This window comes from Mustela nivalis (assembly GCF_964662115.1).
Source record: "Mustela nivalis genome assembly, chromosome: 20".
In the NCBI taxonomy this organism is placed as follows: Eukaryota; Metazoa; Chordata; class Mammalia; order Carnivora; family Mustelidae; genus Mustela; species Mustela nivalis.
Genome location: NC_139039.1, coordinates 3,615,722 through 3,634,373, shown reverse-complemented (window position 1 = coordinate 3,634,373; position 18,652 = coordinate 3,615,722). Strand labels below are relative to the sequence as shown.

The following is an 18,652-nucleotide window of genomic DNA, read 5'->3' as shown; positions in this document are numbered from 1 at the left end:
TCAAAAACAATCCAGGGGATATCATTCAGTTTCTAATGCTTCAGCAATGAGACCATGCCTTCTTTCCGAATATAAATGTTCTGCCTTATAGATGATGCATAAGAAATATCAAGAGATACTGGAGATAAATGGTATCAAGAGATAAATGGAATGGTTTTGATGCAAATCTGCCTGAAGACTGAGAGACGCAATCACTTTTTTTAAAGATTATTTATTTGAGAGAGAGAGCATATGCATGCAGGGTGGAGAGCGGCAGAAGGAGAGAGAGAGAGAGAAAATCTCCAGCAGTCTCTGCCATGAGTGCAGATCCCACGTTGGGGCCTGATCCCAGGACCCTGTGATCATGACCTGAAACCAAGAGTCAGATGCTTAACTGACTGAGCCACCTAGGTGCCCTAGACCCACTCATTTTCAGTGACTCACTGACAGATTTTTCTGACCTCAAGTTTCCGTCCTAGAAAAGATAAGTTAATGATTTTGGCTCTCCTTATAGATTTAGTATTCAGGAATTATATCATTATAAATATTTTCTAATATTTGATTTAGCTTATACTTAAGTATTTAAGAAGTACATTATTTATTAAGTGTGTGCATTTTGTTTTTTTCACTAAAGTCAAATTTCAGGAATTAAACAGATGATCAGATGTGACTCAGGAAAATATTATTTTCTGTATTTCTTCTCCAGGAATGAACTCTATTCTGGTGTACGTTGGCCATGAGGTGTTTGAGAACTACTTCCCCTTTCAGTGGAAGCTACAGGATAATCAGTCACACAGAGAGCACCTAACTCAGAACATAGTCGCCACTGCACTTTGGGTGCTCATTGCCTACATTCTTTATAAAAAGAAGGTTTTTTGGAAAATCTGACAGCTCCAGCTGAAATGCATTGCTAGCAGACTCTAGTGGGCCTGCGGGAGTGTTGAAGCAGCCTTTATTAAAGGGAACCATGAATTATAGAATCAGTAGGATGTGTATTTCCCAGTGATTGGGAAAGGTGCTCATGTGCTCTGGCTGGTTTACTATGATGCGGCTGTTTATCAGAACTCTGTATATTTGAGACTTATATGTTTGGAATATAATTGTCTTTTTTCTCCATCTTCTATGTAAATGGATGAATTTAGAATTTCATTTTAAGGATTTGTCATTTAACTCTTCAAAAGGAAATTGCCATGGGCATTTTGTGTCTGTGACAGATAAAACAATCGAAAGTCTAATTTTTATTATCTTGTGTTCCTGTAGACTGCCTTTCCAGGTACACACATGCCAGCCAAGAATGCCTTCATTTCTACTGTGGCTGACTAGAAGTCTTATCGAATGGGATGGGTAGTGATGTGGCCCGATATTTTTTGTGGTTAAGTGCAGTTTAGTATTTTAAGAAAGTCAGTAATTTCCTTTTCAGATTTGCAAGGCATTGGTGGGTCCAAAAAATGCCTTTCTGTCTTAAGGGATTCTCTCCTTTTCCCTACTTGGAAAAGGATGTTAAAATATAGATGTGTTATTCCAGCCACTCTTGCTTATAGTTTTAATACTTACATACCTATTTGGCTGTCTGTCTGCCTATTTGTCTGTCTCTCACTGTGCGTCTAGATGGTGGCTGGCACCCAGGGTCTAGTGTGGCAGAGAAAAGCACACTGCCTTGCTTGTGGCGCCAGCTTTGCCATCCTTGCCGTGTGAGATGCCAGCAAGTCCCATGGCCTCTCTGGGCGCGTGTTCCCTCATCTGTGAAATGAGGGAGACAGGGATGACCTCTCTGGCTCCTTCCAGCTCTTAGGCTCACTGAGGTGGGATACATCAGTAGCTTTTCTGAAATCCTTAGGAAAATAATTTTATTACAGAGAACTCTTCAAAATAAGTGATAATGAAAAGTTAAACAAAACAAGACTCTCATTGGAGTAAATCTTTTCAGAACGACCCTCCACAGTGGAGGCACTTTCCTGTGTGGAATCACGAAACTGAAGAAATAGTGTTTCAGGAGTGAAGACAGGAGACATTTTGAAAACAGCACTTTTCTATGATGCATCATCATGCTTAACGACTTTTCTGGGAGAATTCCGTATGGAGGAAAAGGTGGAACAGGTTGTGCTTGGGCCCGCTCTTCCGCGGTGCGACGGACCACCTCCACGTCTCTCCGCCGTTACCACAGTAGGACGACCCCGGCCTGCGTTCCGCCGCGGACCTCCACCCCGAACCCGTAGCCCCCCTCGTCACTGCCCGCGGGTCGCTCCGCCCTGGACACCCGCCAGCACGCCGGCACCCCATCTTCCCGCTTCTCTCCCCAAATCCAGACTTTCCCTCGGGATATTCCCAGCTCCCTGAATGGCTCCTTCTCTGTCTCCAGCTGCGACACTCCGTCACCTGTCACCTTACCTCCTCCATGCCCGCTTGGCCGTACTTCGTCATTCCTGTCTTCCGCCCGACACCCGCTTTCTCGCTGCGCGCGCCGCGTCACTCCGGCCCGGGCTTCCCTCAGTCCTTTCTCTGTGAAGTCACTATCCGATGCCTCCACGTGAAGCTTTATGCAGCAGAGCTCGGTTCAGGGAAGATCGCTCTTCAGAAGCTCCCCTCAAAGTTGGAACCGCTTTGTCTGGCGTGTGTGGTGTTGCGGAGCCCGCCGCTTCTCCCAGTTGCTTGCCCCGCCCATCCGCCCGAGCCCCGCCCCCTGCTCGGGCCCTGCCCAAGAGGCCTGGGCCCCGCCCGCCCCGCGTTTGCCAGCCAGCTGGGCTCGTCCTTCCGCAGCTCTTAGCCCTTCCTGCTTCTGTCTTTAATGGGTTTTCCTGCTTTAATTTTCCCCTTAATTTTCTCTAGACCCTCTACTTCTGAAACACCTTCTCTAATCTTGTATTCTCAGACGAAGGTGATATTTTTTCCCTCCTAATACCTCCTGGGATCAGTCTCATGGCATTTACTGCTTTCTGCCTGGTATGATGTAGTTACTTGTGTACATGTCTCATTTCCCGCACCAGTCCCTGAGCTTGTTAAGGGCAAGAATTATGTCTTGTTCATCTATATATTCCTCATGGTGCACACACAGTGCCTGGTACTTAGCAGGCGCTAAATAAACATGTAACAAAGCAAAGCAATGGTGGTTTTTGTTTTTAATATTTAAGTGTTGATAAAATTACTATGCCCGGAGTGCCCCATGAAAATGTTGCTTTTGCTAATGTGTAAGGGGACAGTCGGTGAGGAAACCTGCTGCTGTGCTTCTCTTGCAGCAAGTCATCGTGGATGGTCACATTGATCCCAAGTCCTGGCAAGTCAGCCTGACGTGGGCCTCTCCAGATGAGTTATCCAGAAGCATTTCTTGAATTAGGGAGTAATATAACAGGGTGTTTTGAGCTGTAGGCACCAGGAAATCCTGATTCAGCTGGGTTTTAAGGAAAACTTGGCTCACATAGGAAGGCCCGAGGTGGGCTGGCTCCAGCTCACTTGCCTGTGAGGCCAGCGCACTCGGACAGCTACAGACATTTGACTGCGACACCCACCCAAAGGAGAGGGCTTCCCATCTGTGCATCTCATGACATTGTTAGAAAACCCTCCCCAGAAGCCTCTCAGCAGTCCTCCCCTTGTGTCTCACTGGCTACAAGTCTCCTGTCTGACTTATGAGACCCAGCAGTGACAAGGGACCATGGACTGACGAGCCCATGGCATGGCTACATTGATGACCTGCTTTGGGAGGGAACGAGTGTGTCCAAGTGGCACAGTTGGGAGAGTGTCTGACATGGAAGTTAGGAGTTGGGTTCTTAAAGTGATTAAGGCCAAAACACTGTTCTAGAGTAGGGATGTAGTAACTGAATGTTGTTTATTCATTTTTTGGTACTCCATTACTCATTCCTATTCATAATCAAGTGAATAAATTGTTGTCCTTACACTTCTTGTCTTTTCACTCTAGTCAATAAAGGGCATCTTTTATAAATGTGCAGTAATCCAGGATGTATTAAAGGGCGTCAGCTTAAATGAAATTCCAGCATAATAGTTTTTATTTGTCCTTTTAATGTAATTGTTTTCCTAATAAATGGGGGAGACAAATGGACTTTTGAGAAAGTTCCTCCACATATCAAACTCCTTTTTGGGTAGAGATCTCTATCAATTGTAAAAAATTCGGGGTAGGCTTTTGAAAACACTAAACAGTACACAGTGGGATCCATGACCCTATTAATAGTGCATCTTTTGGTATAGTTTCAGCTTTTGAGATTTTTAACACTCCTTTTGTTTGAACTTTGAAATGAGGTGGGAGAACACATTGCTAGTGTTCGTCTTTAGTTGCATATCTGTGTCATCTGTTTTCATCAGAGTGTAGTGAGCCAACATTTTTCTCTTGGTGATCAGTATCTGTTGGGCATTAGTTTAAAAACACGGTGGTTTTTTTTGTTTGTTTGTTTGTTTTTAGGCTAAATGCATCTCCAAATCTAAAGTGGATGGAAGTCCTAGTTTGCCCTATGTCATAACTTGCCTCAGACCTCATAAACCCCTTACCTAATTTTGTATGTCAGAACGCTGCCACTGACAAAAGATGCCATTATTTCACTGGCTTTCCTCTGTAGAATTCCATCCCAAGTGCTAGCCTAGCAGACAGCCGGCCTTGCTCCCTGCAGTGTGGAGCGCGGGGCTTCCCACAGTGTCCATTACCATTTTGGGTTCTGGTGGAATTGTCTGGACTCCTGGAGCTGGACAGAAAATGAGGTCTTGGGGCGCCTGGGTGGCTCGTTAAAGCCTCTGCCTTCAGCTCAGGTCGTGGTCCCCGGGTCCTGGGATAGAGCCCCGCATCAGGCTCTCTGCTCAGCGGGGAGCCTGCTTCCTCCTCTCTCTCTTCCTGCTTCTGTGTCAAATAAATAAATAAAATCTTAAAAAATCAGGTCTTTGCTTGTCCCACCTTTTATGACAGTTCATTCTTGTCTTTGATGGTTTGTAGTCATGCACATTTACTTCAACACAGAATAGTTTTTCTGCTGATACTAAACTCCAAAGGTCGTTTCGCTTGTAGACTGGTACCTCCATCTGGCCAAATCCTGCCTGTAGCACAGCTTTGCCCAGGAGACCGTTTGTGTCAGGTGATGCCTGTCCCCGTGTCAAAGAGAAACAGCCATTTTGATGAAGGGGTGAGGGCAGACTTGACTGCACTGGGGTCTGGTGTGAACTGAGCCAGTTTCCTGGAAAAAAAAGGCTGCAGACTTTTAAAAAAGGCTGGGTGCGCTAAGGGAAAGGCAGGGAGGGATGTGATGGGCTTGGCCATTGGATTTGTGAGTTGGCACTTCTCCCCCATCTTTATGGTGGCAGGTGGTGGGGTACATTGAGGCAAGGTGCCCACCTGAACGAGGCTCTTCAGAGACAGCTTGGGTTGCTCCAATATTTTCTGGCAGTAGTTTCATATCTCAAAGGGCAGCGGAAGGATTTATGATTGCTGGCTTTCTAAAAGTAACTGCTCTAAGAGGGGGTTCAGGGACCTATCTGCTCATTGCCATGCTTTGGCCGGATCAGAATTCTGTGAGCATGCAGCTTTCTCAGGCAGGCACTTTAAGGGGGTCTAGGGTCATCCTGGGTACCTGGCCTGACGCTGCCAGAAGCTGCGCTGAGTTGGGTCACGTTTCAGTGCAAAGGGCATGGATGGGTCCTCAGGGGCCAGTGATCAGCAGTCCCGCCCTGCCCCTGCCTTGTCTGCAAACTTTGTCTGACTTCCGATTTTACTCTATGGCATTGCCCCTGCAATTCTTCACACAGGAGTGGCACTACTGAATTAAAAAAAAAAAAAAAAAAGTGATTGGTTCTTTTTTATCTGGTGCCTACACATTTTAGTGTCAGAAAGTCCTGTTTTGATGTATGCTGCCCCCAAATACTGATCTGAGAAAGGCATAAAACCAAAAATGTGTTTAGTTTGAAAGCTGTTACGGGGCCAACACACTCCTCGATCAAAATAATGGAATGGTTTATATATTGTAATCAACTCATATTAAGTTGATAATTTTAAAATGAGCTAGGTGGAATATTTCCTGAGATCAGCTGTCTACTACTTAAACTACTGATTTTAATACAGTTGGCCCTTGGACAACACAGGTTTGAAAAGAATGGGTCCATTTATACATAGATTTTTTTATAGTACAGTACTATAAATGTATTTTTCTTATGATTTTAACATTTTTTCTATCTTACTTTAAGAATACAGTATATAAATCATATAATATACAAAATACATGCCAATCAACAGTTTATCAGTAAGGTTTCCAGTCAACAGTAGGCTATTAGTAAACACATTTTTGGGGAATCATTATAGGTGGATTTTCAACCATGCAGTGGTGGGGGGCATGCTGGCGCCCTCAAAAGCCCCCCACACTGTTCAAGGTTCAACTGTAGATCTAAAACTTTTATTTAAAAATTTTAAAAGTTTTATTATTTTTTTAAATTTGACAGACGGAGACCACAAGTAGGCAGAGGCAGGCAGAGAGAGAGGAGGAAGCAGGCTCCTCGCTGAGCAGAGAGCCCGATGTGGGGCTTGATCCAAAGACCCTGGGATCATGACCTGAGCCGAAGGCAGAGGCTTTAACCCACTGAGTCACCCAGGCACCCCAAGATCTAAAACTTTTAATGCAAAGTAACTAACGTCTTAGCCCTCTCTTTTTCAAGTAGCCCCTAGAAACAAGTATTTATTTGACGTTTATCTGATATATTTCAGGACAGGAAAAGAAGAAAACAAACCTGAGAGCTAACATTGGCCTAGTTGGACACACGAGGCAATCTTCCACAGATGTCATGTGAGGGCACTCAGTCTTCACAGCCTGTGAGGGAAGTACCATCATCTCTTGGGTTTCAAGGCTGAGCCTGAGGCACAAGGAGTTAACCTGTTCCCCCACAGGACAGTAGGATGCTGGGCAGAGCCAGGCCCGGGAGGCAGGCCACCAGGCACCTGGGGCTTGGCGGGAGGGAGGAGGCGCCTTCCCTGGGCTGGTGCACAGACCCCCCCCCCCACCCCACACCCACAGCTCCCTCATGGAAGTTCACTCAAGTTCATTCTGGCATGAAGGTTTTCGGTATTAAAACTTCCTGCATGGAAAGGTGTGAAAGTATGTTGATACGTAATACCTACCGAAGCCTAACTATGGAAAATAAGACCTTGAGATTATGAAAAATATTCATTTACATAAAGCGAAGTCTTGTTCAGAAACTTGTAAGAATTGAAATACATTCTTAAAAGCCCCAAATTTAGGATGATTTTTATTTACAAAACAGGTTCTTTTGTTTTACAAAAATTACAAAAAATGACTCTGAAAAATAGAGATAGCTTTTCAGACTCTTGGGAACTATTTTTAAGCAACCAAGGAGTTGAACTCAGGTTTTCTTCTTTCTAAGAGTTGTAACGGCAACATTCACGAATGCTTTATGTCTTCACAAAAAATCCCACGGCTCTGAGCTGCCCTTCCTCTGGCGGAAAGGGTTCCCCGGTCAGGCTAGAGTCTGGAGGAGCAAGATCTTCTCGTTGATGCAGAACCTGTGCAGCACGACCATCAAGTTCTCGCCACAGCGTGACACCTGGCGCTCCATGGCCAGGCGGAAGTCCTCCTTCACACCCTTGGTGATGCCCCGAGTGACTGTGTGGTGCCTGAGGGCAGCGACAGGGAAACAGAGGGGACACCACAGTTAGTGCCGGCATCCCCGGTCAGTGTTTCTGGGGCAGGTGTAAAACCTGACTGAAATCTAAGTATGAGTAAAAAAATTCAGAAAGGAAGAAAGACCCTAACCAAACAATCCCCCTGCCCATTCCATCTCAGAAAGACATAAAACTAGAGAGACGTGTTTCCCACTCAATAAAAGGCTATTTTAAGCATCTAAACGTCTGGTCAAATGCCACTTGCTTTGCTACTGAACTCTTGCAGCTCTGACACTATGCATCCCTGTGCTGACTTGTGCACGGCTCTGTCCCTTTGGGCCAACTGGGCCCAGTCCACATGGCCACACAGTTCATGTCTGGACAAGCCAGCCGAGCGTGAGCACAGAGGCAGCAGCAGGGAGGAGGGAAGCCAGAACGAGCCCGTCACCACACCGAGGTGGGGCCTGGGGCTCTGCGGGAAGGCTCAGAAAGGCCCGGGGCTTGTGCTCAGCCACTGGGGTTCCTTCCAAGTGCGTCTCTCTCCCGGTGATGCCAGAACAGGACAACTCTGCTGAGCTCATCCAGACTCACATCTGTTTGAGAAGCTGGAGGAGTTGCAGGTCCCAAGACAAGTCTGGCAGAGGTGGGGAGAGAGAAGCAGACTCACTGAAGAATAGCCAGTGTCCTGCAAAAGCCTGCTGGGCCCAGAGCTGGTCCCCGTGCTCAGGAGAAGGGTCAGTGGGAGCACAAGAAAAGTTCTAGCTATACCCAGAAGCTGTGCTGTGGAGAAGGAGCTCACAAAGGAAATCCCAGAAAACTTAAGATGTCAAATTGAAGAAAGGAAAAATCTAGCAAAATTTGCTGTGTTGTTGAAAGGAGTTTTAACTACAGGGTCAGTACTTCAGTAGGTTTAGACCATTAGAAGGCACCTCCATTCCCCACCTCGACTGCCTAACTTCCCTCAGACACAATGACAGGGATTTCAAATGAGATTTTTATGTATGGGCCAAAACAAAATTGTTGAAACCACTTTAAAATGTTCCTGTTTTTTTTTTTTTTTTTTTTTAAACTTTGTACTGTTGTATAAAATAAGTACAACAGAAGTCAAAAAGTTGCCATGCAACAGGAGGAAAAACAAAACTAGGCTCTGCCAACTAGTAAAGCTACTACAGGACAGTCTGCAATGCCCACGGGCATTTGAGAGAACTATGCCAACAGCAGCAGTGCCAGGGAGAAAACACAGTTCTTTGTGGACGTTTCTAGTGAAGTCTGTTGGTTAATTCCGTAACTAGGACATGGTGTCAGTGAGGCTGAGGCTGTGAGGTCCACTGAGAATGGGCGTAGACCCATGTAGGCTGTCCTGAGATACTGTTCTTCTGGGTCTCAGACTGCAACCCCTGATGGGAGCCAACCCTTGAGCGACCGAGAGATACTGGTATTTGCAGACAACAAGCTAAAGCGCTTTGAAAGCTCAAAGCAAACTCTTCCCTTCATGCTAGTAAAAATACAATAAAATGTTGTGTCCTGCTAATCATGGTTCAATGATACTGTTTCTACAGATAAAGCAATCCAACTCCATTCTATTTCTATCAGTCTCTATCCCTCTGGTGAGTGTGGCTGAAGAAGAGAATTAGTCAGCTTTTGTGGTTTAAGGACAGGAGAAATCAGCTAATAAATGCAGCATACCAAGGATTTTCAGTTTAGAAAGGGAAGGTCTGGAAAATCAGTGAATGCTGTGCTAAGGCCCGGTTACACCAGAACATCGACACTGGTCACTAATATGGAAATCCATGAATAAAAATTTTCTTAAAATGAGCTTTGGCATCCTTAAATATTTATGACTGAATGCCTTATGTTTTATCAAAAGAGAATCAATCACAACCTAATGCCTCCTAACCTAACGTGTGCTTAATCTAACACAGTTTTATATAACTTTTGTTTTTTTTTTTCTTCCTCCAGATCCATAATGATTTTTAAATCGAACACAAAAACATTGGCAACTTATGGAAAAAAAATAAGAAATGTTACAATATTACAACCAGATGGTTTGCCAAGGAATGCAGAACAAATTAAAAAAATAAATAAAGCATGAAAAAGAGCACTGAGGAACAGAGAGCTGGAAACCATGGGCAGTACAACATGTTGACAGACGGCACACTATGAGCAGTGTTTTCCACGTGGTACCTGTCAGCAGTCTGTATGCTGGGCTGAAGCACAGGTAAGAATTCCTGCTGCAGTAACCCCATGGGAGGACTAGAAGGCCTTTAAAAAACAGCAAACAGCAGCATTCAAACACCCACACCGACTCGCCCTGCACTGCAAAAACAACACGCCAGAGAAAATGCACAAGACTGGAACAGACTATGCGGAAACCCTTGAACCTCCACGGCCCCCCCGGGACACAGTGGTGTCTTTCGGGAGGACGGGAGAAACTAGCAGTCCTCTCCCTGCACCTGCTGCTGGGGCATGTCCAGAGCATCTTGTGCCTGGGCCCCGAGCTCAGCCCACTCGAGGTCTGGTGTAAAAGCAGCCACCGAGAAAGAGGATGACGAGACGCAATGGAACGGCGGTGCGGAGAGGGGTCACACTGGAGAAGACACGTTTTTGAATCCAGCCTCCTTCACTCTCCACTCTGCTCAAGCCCCCACCAGAGATGGACTGGGGGGCTTCTGGTAACCATCTTTGCCAGGTTTGAAGCCCCAGACTGAAGAGGCCCTTCTGGGATGACTAGAGGGCCTGGCCATGTTTTTGACCAAGAAAGGCTGAGCCTTAATTTCAAAAAGTATCGAGTAAAGGAACAGACACGGGGAATAAAATGTCTGGGACCCATGGCCTTGCTGAATTCGAAACAAAGAATTAGTGCACAGGACACGGTTTTTTCCATTTTCACCCAATCTAATACAACTAAGATACTGCAAATATTGGCAAAGAAATGTTCTCTATTTGAAAATATGTTAAGGACAAAGTGTCTTTGTTCTGTTGGTCAGGCTCCGGGTGCGCTCAGCATTGGTACTGTACCCGCTAGCGTCCGAGCAGAGCGGGACAGACTCACAACCTTACCCAAGGGAGGGGGTGCTGTACACTTCTCACAACACCTCTGCCCCTCAGCTGGGGGTGCCACCCAAAGGTCTGCAGTGGTTTCAGAGAATTTGTTTGGAACCCAAAGGGGAAGGAATATAGATAGTTTTGCTCAAGATTCTAATTCTTCCCTTCTTAGTAAGAGCTCTCTGGCTTTATGCAGCTTGCTTTTCCCGCTGGTTTGGCAGACGTAATCTGAAATGCAGGCTTCCGATGAACTTTGAGACTCGCACAGTGAAGACTAAGCAAGTTTCTAGAATGTCAGCTCACTAAGTAACAATCCCTATTCTTGCTTCCAAACAGAACAACAGGATTCCTAAGAGGCTTAGTGGTCTTCTCCAGGGTGTTAGAAGGCATTAAAGTTTATATTGACCAAGGTGGGGGAGCCTGCAGTTCTCTCTCAAAGCCTGGAAATGCAGGCTGTGTCTCCCTGCCTTGCCCTAAATGACTCTTTACAGTAATATTATCTGGGTGTCCAAGAGCGCCTGCTTCCATTCCTTGTCCTAGGGGTTGTCTGCACAGAACCATGACACTGTTCAGCTTGATACAAACTGGCTACAGAAGAAAGGGTTCAGTAGGAGATCCAACTGCTGATTTAGTAAAAGTCTATTCACTCACACTTCCACAGTTAAGCACTATCTGAAGTGAGAGATCATCTATACATTTAACCCTTAGTAAATGCAGGTGATTTGAAGGCTGTTCCTATATCATGATAATTTGTACCGTGAGTGTTAATGTGGGTTAACTAAAAGGCTATTAATATCAGGCATGTTTTATATATCCAGCCTCAAAACCTAGAAATCTTTCATTTTTAAGCCCACAGAAGGGGCTACCTAAGCTCCCATAGCAACAAGTCATCTTTGTTCTCGAACACTGTTAAGAATATTTTTACCATGCAATTATTTCCCCCCTAGTTCTTATTTGCAGTCTTAGGGAAGGGAATGGAGATGGGAAGATGAGCATGTCCAGCGCATCTTGCCTAAGCAACCTCATGCAGAAAGGTCTCGTGTTTTCAAAAAAGAGCGTTTGTTCTTTTATTTTAGATGTTTAAAATATCTATTAATCGTATTTACAAGGTGAAGGACAAAAACCCCATTTAATCTTCCCATTCTTCAGAACGGATTCCGTAAGACCCTCTTCTCAATAGGAGTAGTATTTGCGGTCATACATATCCCCAATGCACATTTCGAGCTTCCCCCTCAGCATTTCTAAGGCTCTACAAAGATAGAAAAAGATGTGGATTTTTGCTCTCAACAACTGAAAACTCATTCATTTTGCAACTGAGAGAAAAAGGACAAGCTTTTCAGCCTTAGCAATGCTCCCTTCTCACTCGGGACTCAGTCTCTTGCAGTGACTCGGACTTGGACTCCTGGCCATGCTGAGTCTGCAGGACGCAAAGGAGGAAGTAGGAAAATAAAGCTATACGTGGCATTTACAGCACAGAGGATCTATTATCCAAACTACATGAGTACTGAAGGATAGAAGCAAGGTTTATGAGCTATTTAAAAATCATAAATGGTCACAACTTCACCTAGATGTGGGAGGGCATGCTTGAGACCAGGCACCTCACCACTATTTCTCGGGCAGCTGTGTTCTTAGAGACACTAGTCTCTGCTAGTTTCCCTTGCGCTATGCAAGCAAAGACAACTGCTTGGGAAGGCTTCAGATAAATACTGAAATCCAATTTCTAGATAAAGTCTGTAGCTTTTCCTAACCCACTACAACTTTAATTAAGCATGGCTCTTTCTTAATTAAAAGCGTTCTCTATCTAACCAGAAATTTATAGGATTAGCCTGTACATTTTGGAAAGGAAAAGATAACAGGAATGAGGCTTTCGTTTAGAGGGAAGGTTTCCAAAGTGACAGAAATATCCGTTTAAACAATGTTTTATCAGAAATGTAGTTAAGGAAACACCAAATTGCAAAAGGTACCCAGAATCAAATCTACTCTCTCAAAAATGGAGACCAGGTTTGGATTCCTTTTTTTTTTTGAGATTTCCCAAAGCTATAGAAACTTACAAATATTTCCTACAAGCACACGAAAGGTGAGCATGTAGCGCGGAAGAGCGAGACAGCATGCTTACTTGATCAGCATCCCTTGATTAGGCAGTAATTCCAGATGAATTTTCCCACCTTCCTGAGTTCTTAAGTAGGCGAATTCCTCCAGCATATCGATATCTGCAGGCCAGGTTCAGGTTAACCACGTTCAGAAACAAGGTGCCCTATCTCTCAGAGGAGGACCGGGCGGGCAGTGACCAAGTAAATTGCCCACAGCCACCCAGCCAACCAGAGTTAGTACTGGAACCCAGGGCGATCTGATTCCCAAACGAACAATTCTTGTACCAACCAGACTACCTCTTAACAATAAATAGGTTCCTCCTACAGATGCTAACTGAACAGATTCTGTACGGCCCTAACAGAAAACTCTTTTGTTTTCTTTATAAAAAATGAAAGGGGCAGTGGGGGTGTTGAATCCCCAGAAACAGTTACGTATCTTCCTAGGCCCTTGGACAAGACAGCACATTCCTCACAACTCGAAGGTGGTCTTTCCGTACCAACAGTATGAAACCCAACACTCCCTACGGCCGGAAGCCGCTGCTGGGCTGGGAGCCCGTGTGGCGAGTTCTCAGTGGCAGCTATGACGCCTGTGACTTGGGAGAGGCCCCAGGAGGCCCTGTGCTGACAGATGAAGGCCAATGAACATTCTAGTCTGTGCCCTCACCAGCCACTCTGGGCCTCTCAGGAACTGGAAGGCCCTTCATGTAGGCATCCTGGGTACCTGCCTAGAAGTCACCTGAGGTGGAAAGTGTGACTGAGCTACTCATGTTCCTGATTCGGCGCACCACCTCTGTGAAGCCTTTCAGGACTCTCATGAGAAACCGACTGCCACAGGCCCATTTTTACTCGTCATTCTCTCTCTCTTCCCCCAAAGTAGAGTGAAAATCAGTATTTCTACCTGGAATGATTCATTCACTTCTGTAACATGCATTTATTCTTAAAAAAAAAAAAAAAAAAAAAAAGTAAGAATTTCTTATGCTTACACAGGAAAAAGGATACTTGTAACATAGTTGAAAAAGTTCTCGTATTGGAAGTTTCCTTGTTGGCAAATCTTATTGACAGCTTTCAAGAAAAGATTCTCTCCCCGCGGCCACTCTTGCTGAAGCAAGACGATCACGTGGCCTAGCGCCATGTCGTCCCTGCTGTCCGTGAAAGCCCGGAGCTGCAAGACAAGGATTTGTGCAGACACGGAACGGAAAGGAAATCATGGGTGATCGTAAATATACCAAATATCACTTCCTGAAAAAATGCTGCTATGTGGAAATATGTGATCTAGGGAACAGAGGAGAACACATACCCGCCGTGCAAACAACATAAGGGCTTCTGAAGGGCGGTGAGTCCTAACCCAGAAGCCTGGGTTCCCCTGCTGGGAACAAGGTCACTAGCAGTGTGTTCACTGAGCATCCTGACGGGAGCTGGCCGTGACAGGCAGGCCTGAAGCTCCGGCTTTGGGAAAAGGGCGATAGAAGCTGAGTGGCTGTGTGTGGCAAAGACAAGAATCTGGGGATTTCTTTGAAGGGGGAGGGCGGGTCAAGGGTGGGCCAGAAGGCTGGGGAGAGAGAAAGGTTTGGGAGAACACGGACTGGGGAGCAGAAAGCAGTGAGCAATAGGGAAGGGAGTGGCAGTGAAATGCAGAACCGGCCCAAGGACTCAGCGAGCAGCTAAGCCCCAAATCACACTTTAATCTAATAGTTTCTGTTGCCCCAAGGGATTCTGACCATGAGTGAAGTCTGAGAATTACAGCCCTAAAGCAGAGACCGGATGCTGCTGTTCTCTTGCTCACACACCTTGGTGAAATGCACACTAAGGCTCGGCTCTACCTGCAGCCAAGGGCCTGGGGTTCTTCCGACAGCCTGGAAACCTTCCTGGCTCTGTGGGGTTCATCCTAAGGCCTGAAACGCTTCCACCTGCTACGTCTTTAGGATAACAAACTTGCCATCCCTCTATGAACCCAATGGTATTTGCAATTTTTCTTCTAGCTCATATATTCTGACATACATAAATTCATAAAATATTTACTGATCATCACTAGAGGCAGGTTATTCGGGTAACTGTCCCAAGCCTATTTGAAAACTGCTCTAGGATGGGGATCATTTCCTACTCATCTGTGCCTAATGCCTCCTACAGTTACTATTTATTCATTGCTAGCTCCTGCGCTCTCTTGATGCCACCAAGTCACTCCAGATCATCAGAAGTGTTCCAAATTAAATTTTGCTGATGCTAATCAGTCTCCAGCTTACCTTAAAGCAAGCCAGCATCAGATGCAGGCAGTAGGGCATGAGGGCCTTGCTGGTACAAGGCAGCAACTTCAGATCGGAGCCTGTGCACAAAAGGGCACAACAGGTCTGTTATTAGTGAAGAAAAGGGCTTTGGAAAGTATATACTTAAGACGTTTCCCAGAAAAAAATAATAAGCAACAGTCATAGGATTTCAAATATAGTTAAACCATGACTGTATTTCGTGACAGTGAAACTGTCACGTTTTTCATGGTTTTTGAATGATCTCCGGATTTATCAATCTTCTTTCTTAATCTTGCTTAAATACTTTTTATTATAAAACATTTCAAATGTAGAGAAACAAACACAGGTGTTTGTAATACTGTGCTCAACACTCAGCTTATAAAATGTTAATGTTTTCCTTTATTTTAAAAAAAAATTTAAAAGGTTTTATTTATTTATTTGACAGAGAGACACAGTGAGAGGGATAACAAACAAAAGCAGGGGGAGTGGGAAAGGGAGAAGCAGGCTTCCTGCTGAGCAGTGGGAGCAGATCCCAGGATCCCAGGATCATAACCTGAGCCAAAGGCAGATGCTTAACAACTAAGCCCACCCAGGCGCCCCATTAACATTAACATAAAGTATCACAAATTTAGTTGAAGCCTCTTGTGTACCTTTTCAGCCATCCTCTTCCCTTCTCCCTGAAGTATTATTCTGACTGCACTGTTTTTCATTCCTCAGCAACAGAGGAAAGTTGTGCAAGTTTTTAGTCTACTATATAAATGGTGTCATACTGTATGCATCCTTCTGCAAACCGTTTTTGATATGAATACCAATAGCTCCAGTTCATTGATTTTCAATGTTTATACAGTATTCTATTTACATGACGCAATACATTTACCCATTCTTTTATGGTAGACAGGGGGATTTCCATTTTTTCACTATTACAAACAATGTTAAAATAAACATTCTTATATATATTTTCTTGTGCACTTGTGGGGGAAAAAAAAAAACCCTTAGGCAACAGTTTTCAAACCGAGACCTTAATCTTTTCCTTTCTGGCATGTGTTCTTTAGATCCTAAATCCTTCTCTACCCTAAGGATCAAAGTAGCAAGAAATCATGGAGATCCTGTACACGCATAATTACACGTTCATGTGTCTAAAACAGAAGGTTCAAGAAATACAATTTGCCCCTTTCACAGGAGATCTCATTTTAATATTATATTCTATCTCATTAAAAAAAGAGAATGGTTGAAATTCATGACCTGGGAGGTGAGGACCCAACTTTGAAAAGCACTGATCTAAGGGATTTAACTAGAAGACCTATGTAACTAGGTAATGAGATGTTTGACCTGGAATGATTAAATTTGTCTCCATAGTGATGGTATGAGTTTATATACCTTCCAGAAAGAGATGGACAATTTGTGTCTTCACATCCGATAGTCAGTACTGCCACCCTGCATTCTGACCTGTCTGATATGGTAGCTTACTGCTTTTTAACCCGAATTTCTCACATTGTTAATGTGTCCCTTCCAATGGTTTCTGGTCATTTGGATTTCTCCTTGTATGAATCTGTTGTTTGTATTCTTTGCCTGTTTTTCTATGACAGGTTGTCTGGTTGGTTGGTTGTTTCTTACTGGTTTGAAGGAGCTCTTTCAAAATCCTGGATACAAAGTTCTTGTTGATTCTCCATGCTGTGTAAATTTCTTGCAGGCTATGGCTTATCCTGTCACTTTGTCACAGTATCTGTCACAGTTGTTGATATTTTATCATTTTTTTTTAAAAGATCTTATTTATTTATTTGACACACAGAGAGAAATCACAAGCAGGCAGGCAGGCAGAGAGAGAGGGAGAAACAGGCTCCCCGCTGAGCAGAGCACCTGACGCAGGGCTCCATCCCAGGACCCTGAGATGATGACCTGAGCTGAAGGCAGAGGCTTAACCCTCTGAGCCACCCAGGCACCCCACTGTTGCTATTTTAATTTAATGGGACTAAATTTACTTACCTTTTCCTTTCTGTTGTGTGGTTTTTGTAGCCTAATCATTCTCTACCTGGAAGGCCCAAAGAATCCTTTCTTCTAAAAGCTTGAAAGTTTTACTTTTCATTTTTAAATCTTAAAATTTAAATAATTTTTGTGTAGTGGGAAGGCAAGATCACATTTTTATTATTTTTATACTTGGATCAATTGCCTTACTACCACTTATTGGATAAACTCATTCTTGGCCCACTGAATTACAATACCACCTGTTTCTTAGTTCTCTGTTGCGTTCCATTAGTCAGTCTCTATGCCAATACTATACTACCTCTATTAAAATAAGTCTTGAAGTCAGCTAGGTCCGGTCTTAAGCTACCTGATCTGCTTCTGTTTCAGAGACACTATTTCTGAAGGGGTCTGGGCTGTATCTTCTTCTTCTTCTTCTTTTTTAAAAGTCCTCCATGTACCTTAAACACTTTCAGTAATAATCAAGACTGTCATGCTTTTGTCTTTTAGTTATGGCGAACTGGGTGGGGGCATGGGGAGGGGACATGGAGCCCTTATTGTAAAAACAGAAAAAAGGTAGCCCAAGTTTTTAATTATGGCGAACTGGGTGGGGTGCTTTTGTCTTTTAGGAAAATTTTAGTGTCCTAATAAATCTACCTACCAGTCACAAAGACCTTTTCTTCTTTTTTCAAAAATGAAAATAAATGTTTACTTAAAATTATCTATTATACCATACTGTTTGCTTTTCTGTTACATATTACTTAAGTTCAACTAGCCAACATGTACATTAGTTTCAGATGTAGTGTTCAATAATTCATCAGTTGCATACCCAGGGCTCATCACATCACGTGCCCTCCTTAATGCCCATCACCCAATTACCCCATCCCCCCACTCACCTCCACTCCAGCAACCCTCAATGTGTTTCCTATACTTAAGAGTTTCTCATGGTCTCATGGTTTTTCTTCCTCTCTGATGAATTCCCATTCAGTTTTCCCTCCCTTCCCCCATGATCCTCTGTACTGTTTCTTATATTCCACTTAAGAGTGAAACCATATGTTAATTGTCTTTCTTTTCTTTTGCCTAGTATAATACCCTCCAGTTCCAGGTCTATGTAAATGGTAAGTATTCATCCTTTCTGATGGCTGAGTAATAATTCATCACATATATAATCATATCTATATATGATTATATATATACATACTGTTTTCTTTATCTGTTCATCTGCTGATGGACATCATGGCTCTTTCCGTAGTTTGGCTATTGTGGACATTGCTGCTATAAACACTGAGGTACAGGAGCCCCTTTGATCACTATGTTTGTATCTTTGGGTTAAATACCCAGTACTGCAATTGCTGGTCATAGAGTAGCTCTATTTTTAACTTAAGGAACCTCTGTACCTTTTTCCAGAGTGGCTACATCAGCTTGCGTTCCAACCAACAGTATAGGAGGGTTCCCCTTTCTCCGCATCCTCGCCAATACCTGTTGTTTCCTGAGTTGTTAATTTTAGCCATCCTGACTGGTGTAAAGTGGTATCTCCTTGTGGTTTTGATTTGTATTTCCCTGATGCCCAGGGATGTGGAGCATTTTTTCATGTCTGTCGCCCGTTTGTATGTCTTCTTTGGAGAAATGTCTGTTCACATCTTCTGCCCATATCTTAACTGGATTGTTTTTTGGGTGTTGAGCTTGGTAAGTTCTTTATAGATCTTGGATACTGGCCCTTTATCTGATATGTCATTTGCAAG

The 18,652-nt window shown here is 44.0% G+C and overlaps 2 protein-coding genes across 7 annotated transcripts in view; one reads left to right on the top strand and one right to left on the bottom strand.

The window, feature by feature from the left end:
- The window catches only part of HGSNAT (heparan-alpha-glucosaminide N-acetyltransferase), a 47,251-nt gene extending 44,175 nt beyond the window's left edge, over positions 1-3,076 (top strand). The window contains exon 18 of the mRNA XM_082715164.1: positions 686-3,076. Within this exon, the coding sequence (XP_082571290.1) occupies positions 686-867 (182 nt within the window). The 3' untranslated portion in view covers positions 868-3,076. The remainder of the gene's footprint in view (positions 1-685) is intronic.
- A 4,100-nt stretch (positions 3,077-7,176) lies between these two features.
- The window catches only part of INTS10 (integrator complex subunit 10), a 38,223-nt gene continuing 26,747 nt past the window's right edge, over positions 7,177-18,652 (bottom strand). For 2 of the 6 annotated variants that reach the window (XM_082715156.1, XM_082715157.1), the window contains exons 14-18: positions 14,952-15,031; positions 13,711-13,873; positions 12,738-12,831; positions 9,761-9,838; positions 7,177-7,588 (exon numbers count right to left, since the gene is read on the bottom strand). In XM_082715156.1, the coding sequence (XP_082571282.1) occupies positions 7,432-7,588; positions 9,761-9,838; positions 12,738-12,831; positions 13,711-13,873; positions 14,952-15,031 (572 nt within the window). In that variant the 3' untranslated portion in view covers positions 7,177-7,431. Of the gene's footprint in view, positions 7,589-9,760; positions 9,839-12,737; positions 12,832-13,694; positions 13,874-14,951; positions 15,032-18,652 lie in introns of all 6 variants that reach the window. The other 4 variants (XM_082715159.1, XM_082715158.1, XM_082715160.1 and 1 more) reach the window with 2 other exon arrangements.